The sequence below is a fragment of the Brassica napus genome, chromosome C5 (genome assembly GCF_020379485.1).
Source record: "Brassica napus cultivar Da-Ae chromosome C5, Da-Ae, whole genome shotgun sequence".
Taxonomy (NCBI): Eukaryota; Viridiplantae; Streptophyta; class Magnoliopsida; order Brassicales; family Brassicaceae; genus Brassica; species Brassica napus.
The window spans coordinates 23532211-23545921 of record NC_063448.1 but is presented as its reverse complement, the minus strand read 5'-3'; the positions used below and the strand labels follow the sequence as shown (position 1 = coordinate 23545921).

Here is a 13711-nt window from a genome sequence, read left to right as displayed (position 1 = left end):
CAAACCACTTCGGAGATGGTCTTCCAAGGGGGAGTGTTATAAACCAAGGTCTGGTGGAAGCTCATATTCGAAGGCCCATATTCTTATGTCTTTGTATTTCCTAGCCCATATTGTAGTAAGGTTTCATACTTATGTAATTCTCTATATAAAGGGCTTCTTATTGTCTAATAAAGATACAGACTTTCCCCTTATTTTCATAACAATTTTGTTATTTTCTTCTTATATTTTTGAAACCGAAAAACAAATAGCCACAACAGCTAAAATAGTCGAAAAAGAATTCAATTCAAGTGAAGCCAGACAGACGAAATTAAGCCACAACAGCTAAAATAACTTGAAGACTTATCATTTGAAATAGACTTATAGAAATTTATCTTTCTAAAGTTATATGATAACCTCAAGTAGAAAAGGAAATTTAGAAATAGATAAAATAAAATTGAAATATATTTTGTTTTTCTTGCAGTCATCTGCCAATACGAAGAAGAGAATAATAAGCTTTCATAAATTAAAATATCTTTGGTTTTTCTTATTAAAAAATAAGACAATTAAGGGAAAATAAAAGATTATCTGATTAGAATTAGAAAAATACTTTTTATTTAAAATGTATGATGTTTTGTTTGTAAGTTCAGAGATTTTAAAATATTTTTAAATTTAAACATAACCAATTATAAAATATTTTCAAAATACAATTAGTTACATGATTTTTTACAGAATAAAATCAGAAATAGCTTCAGATGACTCTAAACCAAGTTTTTCTTCTCAATCTAGTCCACAAACCCCAAAATCACCAAACTAGGTTTCATTAATATGAACATTTATCATATTACCCATTTCTTTGTTCAGTTACGTTATAATTTTTTTTGGGGGGGGGGGGGGGGGAGGAAATTGAAAGAGATCACAAGTCGCGATGGCTTCTATTATCTCCAGCGTCGACGGCTTCTCTTATCTCCGGTGTCGATCATCTCTTCCATCATCATCTCTGGCATCGCACATCCTCGCCGTCAGTCATCACATATGTCTCCCTCAGATCCGCTGCTGTGCCACCGTCTCTGTTTCGTAAAGATATCTTTGATCCAGTGATTTTTTTTAACTTGATTGACAGTTATATTACATAGATTTCGAATTTCGTCGTCTCAAAGATATATGGTATCAATGTTCAATTTGAACAAACATTTATGCGATGATCCATTTTGATGGGTTCTTGTGATTTTGGTTTAAAGGTATCTGGTAGCGATGTTGTTTTTCATTGTTACTGGTCCTTTATATTGCTTTTGTTGTTTTAAATAGTTTTTAATTGCTTTCATTAGACAGAGATATAGTAAAGCAGTAGAAACCTCACATGTTTGATACCATAAGAAAATGTTTGTAAGATTCACTTTGGCTGCAAAGGAAGCATACTATTTCGTGAACAACAATCTAAAACACATAAAAAGTGGATGCAGTAAACCATTCAAAACAATTCAAAATTTGCACGTTCTTCTTGATTTATCTAGCTTATGGGTTTTGCTTTTTGAGTGCATATATCTGTCTCTCTCGTCATGAGCTGCGATGGAAATAGTTTCTCCATGTCTATGATCAAGTAGTTAATAATAATTGTACCCCTATTTTTTTTTACTGATCATCTGTTTTGTTTTTCTTTTTGATACTAAGATCAAGTGACTAAGTTCATGATTTTGTTTCTTCTTCTTGTAATTGAATATGGTCTGATTAAGTGTCTTTAGATATCATGTTTTCATTTAGATATCAAAATTTATTCGATGCTTTACCACACCCCTGCTAGTGAAAATTGCAATTTTCTTTGGCTTAGTAATTATTAAGCTTTACGTGTTATGCTGTATTTGACTTTTTTGGTTTGCCGATTTCTGAAGACTTTGTTCAAATTTAGGATAGTCATCCTGAATAAGGATTGTCTTGAGATTGCCTTACTCGCTTTGTTGAAATGTTTTGGAAGACTTTGTTCAAATTTTGGATAGCCACCCTGAACAAAGATTGCCTTGTATTCTTTTTGAATTGTTTTATAAGACTTTGTTCAAATTTAGGATAGCCATCCCGAACAAGAATTGTCTTAAGAATTCCTTGTATGTTTTTTGAATTATTTTGGAAGGTTTTGTTCAAATTTAGGATAGTCATCCAGAAAAAAAGATTGCCTTAAGATTTCCTTACACGCTTTTTGAATTGTTTTGGAAGAGTTAGTTCAAATGTCTCTATTCACAGTTGGTTGATCATTTTGAGATTTGGTATTGATCTTTTTAACAAGGTTTCGACAGATGGTTGAAATTATTTGTATTTGTGGAGAATGGAGTTCAAATGAAACTTTCCAGTGAGAGTTCTATGTGGATAAGAACATGTCTGCATCGTTTATTAATTTAGAAGAAGATCTTCAATATGACGATTTGCTTAAGATGGTTTCTGAAGATTTCCGGGTTCGAGAAGAAGATATAACTTTGAGCTATGTAGTTTCTTTTGAGGTGAAAAGTATGGTTGAAGATGTTCCCCCAATCTCCATATGAAACACTTGCCAACTAAAAAATTTCATCGGCAAGATTAAAGGATTTGATGGAATCTGTCACTTGTAGATGTGGCATAGGAGGACACAACAAGAGCACATGCAAGACTGCTATATGATGAAGTTTATCTGTCTATGCATCTGTTATAAGAAAACAAAAAAAAAACAGAGAGTTCTATTCTATATCTCAATTGTCTTATGAATAATTTTCTAAAACGTCATGTATATTCTACAAATATGTTATATTCTTTTTCACTTCAATGGTTTATTGATGAATTATATGTTTATACGAACAATTTCTAGGAGTGGTTTATTTGATGATTATGTGATATGCAACATACCACATATATTTTCTTTTGGAAGCTCATCCTAAACATGCTAAATTCTTTCCAACATTTATAATATATAATTTAGGTTTAAATATATTTCTGTGTTTGGTACTAGCAGATAATTTTCTTCAGACACCGCCCCCCCCCCCCCCCCCCCCCACGCATATTTGATTGCCCCCAAAATCGGAACATTGAACAACGGCCCTTGGGCTAGTGGCACTTGAAGGATAACCCCAATACGGTGAACCCGCAGGTCGATCCTTGTTGGCCACCAGATAATTTAACATTGCACTCCTGGGACCCACAAAGTAGTCGGTTGACATCGGTCGCCGGACACTGTGATTAATTCAAAAAAAAATCAGAACATTTTACGTTTTTTTTTAATTGAATAAAGAGATGTTGGTTATATTGTTTTACTTACATAAAAAAGATATAACACACTTGTCCTAGTAGCCGCACACTATGTTCCCCTTTCCTAGATTTCTCGGGTTCAACTTGTGGGAGATGTAAATTGTCATAATTTTTTTCTCAAAATTCTACATCACAATTTGAAGCTTACCAAATATGCAGATATCAAATCCTTAGTTTTTGATCTCATTTCTTTTTTTAGTTTAAACTTTGTTACATAGAAACACACTAATATATTATTTTTGAAGTTCATCCAAAAATTGTCAAATGCTTTCCAAAATTAATTATACATAATTTATGTTTAAATAAATTTATGTGTCCTTAGCCTAGCGTCTAAACCACTACTTTTACTAAACTTGAAAGACACATGCACCCGTGTTTGATTCCCCTCGGAATTTTTATATATGTGTTTATATATGTTGGTTATATTGTTTCGTTTACATCAACAAACATATATAACACACTTGGCCTAGTGGCCGCACACTATGTTCCCCTTTCCTAGAGTTCTTGGGTTTGACTTGTGGGAGATGTAAATTTTTTCCCATTTTTTTTTCTCAAAATTCTACATCACAATTTGAAACTTACCAAATATGCAGATATAAAATCCTTAGGTTTTTTTTTTTATCTCATTTCAATTTTTAGTTTAAATTTTGCTACATAGAAACACACTAATATATTATTTTGGAAGGCCATCCAAAAATTGCCAAATGCTTTCCAACATTTATTATAGATAATTTAAGTTTAAATAAATTTATATGTCCGACAATAACAAATGATTATACGGCTAAACCACTACTCTTACTAAACTTGTAAGACACATGCACCCTCGTTTGATTCCCTTTGGAAACAAAATCCTTTTTTTAATTAAATATAAATCTGTTTTTTTTATATCGGTTTAATTGTAACACTTGGCAAATATAACACCTTTTGCATAGCGGCTGCACACTATGATTTTCTTTCGGAGAGTTCTTGGGTTTGATCTCGGTACTTTCAAAATATATCCTTATTTTTAGGTAAATACTTATGCAAGAAAACACACTCATATTATTTTTTTGATACTCATCCTAAAAGTGCCACAAGCTATCCTAGATAACATATATGTTTTATAATGATACCACATTTAACACTTTCTTCATCGAATTACTGAAAATGCTTCAAGATATCCTGAAACTTCTTCAAACAACCTAAATAAAACAAAAGTAGTTATGAAGGAGTTTCTACAATTAAATAAATGAATTTGACTTGCTGCAAAAATCAGGAAGGCAATCATGAATATGTACAAAAGCTTCCTAAAATAAATTGAAAACTCCAAAAGTAAAAAAAAGATTTGAGCATACTTGTTGTGTCACATTAGGTGGAAGAATTCTAGTTTCAGTATGTCTCAGTATATAAAACAAAAGAAAACTGTAAGAGATTTATGTAGAAAAATAAAAACCCATTTTTATTAAAGATACTTTCTTAAATCAGCATTCTAATTTTGATTAAATAATTGGTGTAGACATTGTAGATGCAAGTGCATTATCCAAAGCTTGTGTATTTTCCTTAAAAAATAAATAAAAATTTTTAGTTGTAGTTATGAATGGCTTTTTTACAGTTAAATATATGAAACAAACTTGTGTTTACCTTTTCATTTTTTGGTGAAATGATCTCAGTCAAAGGCTATGTAATATCTTGAAAAACATGTTCATAATAATATAAATACCAATAGTTTCTCTTCCAAAATACATTCAACTATAGTTTCAAAATAAATAAACACTGTTTTGCTCGGCTGAGAACTAATAGGATATTTCTACTCATGATGTGCTAGTCTGAAAAGTAATGAATCTCCCATCGTGTTACTATCATGCGTAACCAAGCAAAATTTGTTTTCAAATTTGTTAATATCGGATTTTCTGGAAAGTTTTCCTAAAACTTTACAAATCTTTCCCAAAATCAAACAAGTAAAATAAAAAAATCAATCTTCTCAAAGAAATGAATAAACACTTATCTCATAGAGATTAGTAGCTAAGGATCTTACATGGTTAGATAGGCCTTTCACCACATGGTAGTTACTAAGACTAGCTAGGCTGCAATTTTTAAATGCCAAAAGTTAACATTAAATCGTATCAAAATTCTTAGAGGTGAGACCAAAGAGGATTAAGACCTTGCAGATGAACTGCTATGATTGTTATTAAACTCACCTATCAGAAACATATCCCACAAGTAAAGTTAACATAAAACTACAGAACCATGAGGGACAATATCAAATACAATAGATAAACACACAAAAAGGGAAATCTTTTAAGAGATTGGGAAATAAGCGAGTACCTTGGAGAGAAATCCGATAACTTTTTAAAAATCCATAGGATGTTTGGTATGGCTCCAAAACCCATCACAAAACAACTTATGTACAACATACCGTTAACGGTTGATACCTATGTGTTTGATGTGCCTGCAAGCTTCACTAAGCTTCTTATCACCAGCGTTATCGGTGTCAGTATTAGAATGGTTGTTGTTGAAAGCATCAGAGACCTGCAATCACACTTTGACATTGTTACATTACCATTCAGGTGAAAAAGGAAAATACAACAAAGAGACCAACTCCAACAATCTTCACACAGGGTTCTTTGATCAGAGAGTAAATAGGAATATCAAACATTCAAATTGCTTAAGAAAAAGTAAAGTCACGAGCTCGTCTTACTTCTTACTTCTTAAGCCAAAGTTATATGTGAAGGAAATTTCCTGAAATTCTTTCTTTATAACTCTGATTTTGCTATCCATGTACGATTCAAACAACAAAACAAGCTGAAATGTATCATCCGAAGAACAACAACACAAAATTCCAAATCTCAATTTAAAACCCCTAAATAAAATTGAGAGTTTCTTCGTAAACCATTGATAAAAACGATTAAAACGTACCGATTCACACAACTCGCTTCGTCGACAGTGAGAATCATAGTTTCGTTCGTCGCCGGAGTTCGTCGTCGAAGATGACTTCAAGAGTCCGTTGTCCTCGCTTATTTTTCGTGGTTGCAATTTATTAATTGTTTTATCTAATTACAATTAAAAGAAGGCTATTGTAGACTTTTGATCACTTAATAAAGGTTATTTAGTTGACTTTCAGTTTCAGAGTCTATTTTAGAGACAGAAAGTTAAAAAGAACTATTAAGAAAAAATGCCCAAATAAAATGTAACTATCAAATATTCTCTGAAACATGGAATACTGTAATATGGAGAAAGTATAAATTCAATATAAGAGCAGTCATAAAAGTGTTGAACCGAAGGAGCAAGCTTCAACTTTCTCCACAACTAAAATTCATTCCATGTCGTTACGTTTTCTTGTACGACGGTTGCAAGTGAAGTAAGGAGTTAAGGATCTATAGTTTCAGATTTCTCTTTTTTTAGGTTTGTGAGCCAATTCACACAATGATATATAGTGCGCCTTTGGAGGACGTTAGGCATTTAGTGAATCACTACGTCAAGCTGAGACAAGAAGTTGAAGCGAAGATAAAGTCATTTTTGAACTTCTCTTAGCATTTGTGGAGAAATGAAAAGTTTATCTTTGAACAGGCGACTGATGTATCGAGGAGGAGATCAAAGTTGAAGGAATATGATGTTTCTGAAGAAACATAGAGAAATCAGCCAATTCATACATCAACAGAGTGCCACGGTCCCGATCATTACATACACTCACACCTTATGCTAAAACATACATCAACACATAATATACTCAAATTTCATATACCAACTAATACAATTCGATTTTTATATAAATTGAACAATTATCTTAATAAAAAAATAACGGAATTTGAGCTGTCCGTTACATATTTGATTACATAAATTTTAAAAGGAGGTAGAGGGGAATCGAACCGGGTCTCGTTAATATTACATTGGATCCTTTAGCCGCTAGGCCAAACAAAATTCGTTGATTGTATTCTCTATTGTTTCTTATTATACCTAACAAATATTTTGTTTTCAAATATTTGCATCTTCTTCTTCCCATTTATGTCTCATTATCCTAACAAACTAAATAATAAAAAAGTCATGTTCCCCTTGCTTTATAGATAATAAAAATAAAATAATTTTTTTAAATATTTTCAAATTATATGTTTTCAAATTCTAATTTTTCTAATTTATTTTATCGATTTTTTTTGAAATTTTTTTTTGATTTTTTTTTAAATTCAAAAATGCTTTTTGAAACTATTTTTCAGAATTTATAATTTAAAATTTTAATATTATTTTTTAAACACAATAATAATCATTAAGTTAATTACACACAATTACTTAATTTATATATTTTGTGGAACTAATTCTAAATAATTAAAAGCTCATAACAAGGAATATGACCATATTTAGATATGAACATATTTAGATGATCTATGGATTCTGATTTTCTTTTTCTTTTTGTTTAGACAGTGACAACATACACATGAAAATGAAATATCTGAATAAAATACATTAGATATAAATAAGACACAATAGATTGTACAATCAATAATCTTGTAATCAGAATCCCTACGTCATCTAAATATGCTCATATTCCTTGTTATGAGTTTTTAATTATTTAGAATTAGTTCCACAAAGTATATAATAAGTAATTATGTTTAATTAACTTAATGATTATTATTGTGTTTAAAAATAATATTAAAAATTTAAAATATAATTTAAAAAATAGTTTCAAAAAGTGGTTTTGAGTTTCAAAAAAATAATGAAAAAGGAATTTCGAATAAAACTTCTTTTTGATAAAAATTAGAAAAAGTTCAAATTTCTAAACATATAATTTAAAATTATTAAAAAAATATTTTATTTTTATTATTATCTATAAAACAAGGGATAGAAGGACCCTTTGATAATTTATTTAGTTTCTTTGGATGATGAGACAAAAATGGGAAGAAGAAGATGTAAATATTTGAAAAAAAATATTTGGTATTTATAATACCAAACAAGAGAGAATACAATCAACAAATTTTTGTTTGGCATAGTTGCTAAAGGATCTGATGTATTATTGGTCAGACCTAGAATCGAGTCTCCCCAACCTCCTTTTATAAAATTATGTTTTTATTAATTACTAATTATTTTCTTCGGACAAGGTTGGCTCAGCACTCTAGAAAGATTTGATAGCTTGATGGGGACAAGGAATGGACTAGTCTCTCTCTTCTTCATGCGGAGACAAAAGCGCTACTTTAGGCAATAGAATGTATGAGGAACTTACGTCAGTTTCAGGTTACGTTTGCAATGGATTGTTCTCAATTGGTGAAGATGGTTTCGGAACTAGAAGAATGGCCAGCTTTTGCAAGTTATTTGGAAGATATTAAGATTCTGAAAGAAAGTTTCCTCCAATCATAAATCATCTATGTACCAAGGACGCAAATTCAAGGGCAGATAGCCTAGCATGCAGTATTAGAAAGCAACCGTCTTTCATCGTTCACATTGATGCAGATCTCCCGGTTTGGTTCACAGAGTCAGTATGAGTCATGTATAGATTGATAACAAAAAAAATATTAATTACTAATTATTTAAAATATAAAATATAAAAAGCCATGTAATATCTTCTATAAACACCGAATCAATATGTACCAAGTGTATGTACTGATCGATAACGCGACACTCTGTATGAATCGGCCGATTTGCCAAGAAACTCTTGGCAAAGAAGCTACTAAGGGCCATGTTAGAAGTCGACAGTCAGCAGCAGAACGAATCTTATCAGCGCCTCCGTACTCTGGTAACCTATATTTGAATCATATCTCAGCGCAGCTCATGGTTAGCTACCGGTCCCTGGATTGGATATGAAATGATATTTACCAACGCAGGTTGAAGCTGAGAGATCATATCATCGTAATGCTCTTGATATCCTCGATCAGTTACATTCCAAGGTCAGTAAGTCTCTCTATGATAAACTTCTGATGATGACTACATAGAAAGATAGTCACTTGATCTGGTTGTCCTCTTGTTCAGATGGTTGCTGAGGAAGAAGCTACAGAATCATCACCAAAGTCACTACCTCTATATTTAGAGGATGCTGTATCTCATCCCCAAGAAGAAACCAATTCCAACCACAGGGGAGAGATCAAATCTATTCACATAGAGGACACCGAGTGTAGTCACCAAGAAGTAACCAAACTCAATTCCAAGAACGAAACCAAGTCTTCTAGTCCACAAGAAGAGTACATCTTCCCTTTAAACAATTCAAAACAGAGAAAGTCCTCGATCCAACAATCTTGTTGGTGTTTAATAAAACAAAGATCAGGTGGCTGGGACAGGCTGGTCGGAAGGAGAATACAAGGGCAAAGCAGTCTGCATACGTGGAGAAACAAGGGAAAGCTCCTGCAAGCAAAATAGTGGAGGCAAACATGATCTCTTTCTTTAGCATAAACAGTGTACACATAAAGATATGTTTGATGTTTCCACGAGTAAATATGATCTGTGTAAGATATATCATATATGTTTTTCTTCCTTCTTATATGTAATCATCATAAGTTGAGTCGTTTTCTCCACGCAGTGTTTGATGGGTCCTCAGTAATATTCACACTGAACATGATACCGAATCAAGTTTACAAACTTAAGACTCTGTTTCTGGGTTTCGGTAACAAAGGGTATAATACGCAGAAGAAGGTCAGTTTCCTACAAAGTTGACAACTTTCCCTTTTTAAATTACAGAAACAGAGGACGGACCCATCAAACAAATCATTAAAGTAGACTATAATCTTTCTCTCAGTTGTGTCTGAAGCTCTAACGTGAAATGGGTTCGGTACAAGCCCCATCATCTTCAGCCGAGACCAAAAGCTTCACGAAAGTTTTGGCTTTGTTCGGTGAATTGCGAGGACGAGGCTCGTCTCCGGATAATTTCACCTTACCCGTTGTTCTGAAATCAATCGGACGTTTGAGGAATGTTACAGAAGGTGAGAAACTCCATGGCTACGCTGTGAAAGCTGGGCTTAAGTTCGATTCTTACGTATGTAATTCACTCATGGGAATGTACGCTGCACTGGGTAAGATGGAGATCACTCATAAACTGTTCGACGAAACGCCTGAACGAGATGTTGTTTCTTGGAACGGGTTGATTTCTAGTTACGCTGGACACGGGAGCTTTGATGACGCCATTACTGTTTTCAAACGGATGAGTAAAGAGAGTAACTTGAAGCCTGATGAAAGTACGATTGTGAGCACTCTCTCAGCTTGTTCTGCTTTGAAGAATCTGGAGGTCGGTGAAGGTATCCACAGCTATGTTGTTGTCACAGAGTTTGAAATGAGTGTTAAGATTGGGAACGCGTTGGTGGATATGTTCTGTAAATGCGGGTGTCTCGATAAGGCTAGAGCGGTTTTCGACTCGATGAGAAACAGAAATGTCAACTGTTGGACTAGCTTGGTTACTGGGTATGTTGGTAACGGTAGGATTGACGAGGGTAGAGAGTTGTTTGAGAGAAGTCCCGTGAAAGATGTTGTTTTGTGGACAGCTATGATGAATGGGTATGTACAGTTTAACCGGTTTGACGAGGCGTTGGAACTGTTCAGGTGCATGCAAACCGATGGTAATAGGCCTGATAACTTCGTGCTAGTCTCTCTCTTGAAAGGCTGTGCGCAAACGGGGGCACTAGAGCAAGGGAAGTGGATCCATGGGTACATAGATGAGAACAGAGTTACGGTGGATAGAGTAGTTGGTACTGCTCTTGTGGACATGTACGCAAAATGTGGGTGCATAGAGTCAGCTCTGGAGGTTTTCTATGAGACGAAGGAGAGAGACACTGCTTCTTGGACATCGCTTATCTACGGCCTTACCATGAACGGGATGTCAGGGAGAGCGATGGACTTGTATTACGAGATGGAGAGCGTTGGTGTCAGGTTGGATGATATAACCTTTGTAGCGGTTTTAACAGCTTGTAATCACTGTGGATTTGTAGAAGAAGGACGTAGGGTTTTTTACTCGATGACCAAAGTACATAAGATACAGCCTAAAGCAGAGCATTACAGCTGTCTGATTGACCTACTGTCCAGAGCTGGCTTGTTAGAAGAAGCAGAGGAAGTGATAGATGAGATGAGAAATGAAAGCGATGAAAGTCTAGTTCCTTTGTACTGTTCTCTGCTAAGCGCTGCTCGGAACTATGGGCATTTAGAGTTAGCTGAACGGGTAGCGGAGAAGCTCGAGAAAGTGGAAGTTAGTGATTCAAGTGCACACACTATGCTTGCGAGTGTGTATGCATCTGCCAATAAATGGGAAGATGTGACGAGTGTGAGAAGGAAAATGAAAGATTTGGGAATCACAAAGTTTCCTGGATGCAGTTCTGTCGAGATTGATGGTATTCAAATTGAGCTTCAGTAAGACTGTTTCTTGCTTTAAGGGAACATAAATAAAAGTCGCTAGGACAAGGAGTCATTACTTGTGATTCAAGGAACCGGACAACCAATGCATCATGAGACGGTCTTCTAGACTTGAAGACACTGATTATCAACTTTAGCTGCAAAGAATATTTAACTAATGCTTTCTTTTAGTCAAGACTTCTGGGACCAACACGAAACTGTATTTTCTTCTACACTTATGCTTCCTTGCACATCTTCTCCTAATCCATACCTCTACGTCCTTGACTAGTTAATCAACTAATCTTACACAATCAGCAACTCTTTAACCACTATGACTAAACAACTTAACTTAGTTAAACCAAACCAGTGCTAACAACTCTTATTAATCTATAACTCCTTGTTATACTAATCTAGTCTTTATCTTTTACTTCTTGCGCGTTCCTCCTCATTGTAGTTGGCTTACTTCAGCTTCCTCTGCTCTTTCTTCTTCATATTCTTATTACTTTTCTTCTTTCTTATTTTGCAGGTTTAATGAAGGAATCAACACTCAATGAGCCTCCTGGGGAGTAGCCAGACATAGAAAATTGAACATTAGATAGCATAGGTCATATAAAAATTATTACGTATATATATCAGCTTATTATATCTATATATAGTTAATTATATTTTGTGTACTTCAAACATTTTAAAGGTAGTTTCGTAAATTAATTGTGTGGATATTGGTTATAAAAAAAATTGAACATTAGAATAGCATAGGTCATATATAGATTATTACGTATATATATCAGCTTATTTTATCTATATATAGTTAATTATATTTATGTACTTCAAACATTTTAAAATATATACAACTAGGTGTTTTATTATCTTTTATAAATATTATTAAATTATCTATTAAAATCATTGACTCACCTAATAAATTTATATATATAATAATAATAATAATAATATAATATCAAATATTTGTATAGATGATATATTGTAATTATTATGTTTCCAAAACTGTTTATTATTAAAATATATAATAAAATATTAATAAAAACTATTGAATAAATCTAAAATTATGAAGAAGATGACAAATCAAATTTATTTCTCAAATAATAGTGTATATATTAAGTTGCAAACAAAATTTGAAGCGATATTAATTATTTATACAACCGTACAGTTCCAATCAGTTATTAAATAAAAACACCCTAACTTTAAGATGTGATATAAGAAAACAACATTAACTAAAATAAGAGAATTGAAAGTCTATACATTTCCATATTTACAAAGTTAGGAACTATATTCATTTATGAAAAATGAGTCAATATTGCTTTATGTGATCCCAATGTTTTCAAAAATAGACCCTCAAAAGACTTAATTATTTTCATTTGTTTATCGACACCAAATTATTTTTTCTGACATGTAGATATTGCGCACACAAAATAAAAGCCTTTAAAACAAAAATAATACTTAATAGTAACAGACACGAGACATGTCGGGACCGAACCTAAGCTACGACCCATACCGAATAACTAATCAATCTCCCTAAACAGACCTATTTAAATGCACTACATGCCAAAACTACCTTTTTGCCACCTGCGTCATCGCTTCGCTTGTGTCATTTCATTATTCCTCTCGATCTTATCTAGAATAGTTGAAACTAACAACGAAGATTTGCATGAGTTAGTAACTTTTATGTCACCAAACACGTGATTGCATGATTCGTGTAGGTGATTTATACTATAAAAATCCAGTTAAAGCCAAGTTGACGATATACTATTTAGATGTGAAGATAAAGATAGACACAAACGATGTAGTGCGTATAGAATGGAACAGTGTAGAGTGAGGAAGTGTGAAACGAAACTATGATAAAACCTGCAGTCGAAAGACGTTTTTGTGACCGTTCTCAAGCTTTCAGTAGACACCAGAGATATTAAAAACTTTGAGAAAGAGGTGATGGACTTTTTTTTTTGAGATGATTTGGACTTAACTCATTAGAAATAGAGAAAATGCTAGACTACTAGAAATATAAATACCGAAGCGCATACACAAAATTTAAACAGTTCAGGCTTTATGTTTGTCAGGATCCTCTTCATGGAATCAACTCGTAAGAATTTTACAAAAACAAGAACACTCGAAAAGCCCCGTAGAAGAACCTTACTCGTTTTCTCTCTAAACTATGTTTTCTCAATATCAATAAACAAGTTATGCC

The 13711-nt window shown here is 33.1% G+C and overlaps 2 protein-coding genes across 2 annotated transcripts; both read left to right on the top strand.

The window, feature by feature from the left end:
* The first annotated feature begins 7904 nt into the window (after nt 1-7904).
* Nucleotides 7905-11807, top strand: LOC106366407 (pentatricopeptide repeat-containing protein At1g31430-like). The gene has a single exon (XM_013806009.3). The coding sequence runs from the start codon at nt 9959-9961 to the stop codon at nt 11534-11536; it is 1578 nt and encodes a 525-aa protein (XP_013661463.1). The 5' UTR covers nt 7905-9958; the 3' UTR covers nt 11537-11807.
* On the top strand, nt 8885-9739 carry LOC106454200 (SH3 domain-containing protein 1). Its single transcript, XM_048757326.1, has 5 exons — nt 8885-8941; nt 9030-9092; nt 9175-9383; nt 9467-9596; nt 9719-9739. The coding sequence occupies exons 1-5, from the start codon at nt 8885-8887 to the stop codon at nt 9737-9739; spliced, it is 480 nt and encodes a 159-aa protein (XP_048613283.1).
* Nucleotides 11808-13711: the final 1904 nt, after the last annotated feature.

Excerpts from the sequence above, each read along its gene's own strand:
- LOC106454200 (XM_048757326.1), top strand. The coding sequence starts at position 8,885 with ATGTTAGAAGTCGACAGTCAGCAGCAGAACGAATCTTATCAGCGCCTC. Across the intron at positions 9,384-9,466 it reads TCTTCTAGTCCACAAGAAGA|GTGGCTGGGACAGGCTGGTC; the intron begins GTACATCTTCCC and ends AACAAAGATCAG. Across the intron at positions 9,597-9,718 it reads CTTTCTTTAGCATAAACAGT|TGTTTGATGGGTCCTCAGTA; the intron begins GTACACATAAAG and ends TTCTCCACGCAG.
- LOC106366407 (XM_013806009.3), top strand. The coding sequence starts at position 9,959 with ATGGGTTCGGTACAAGCCCCATCATCTTCAGCCGAGACCAAAAGCTTC.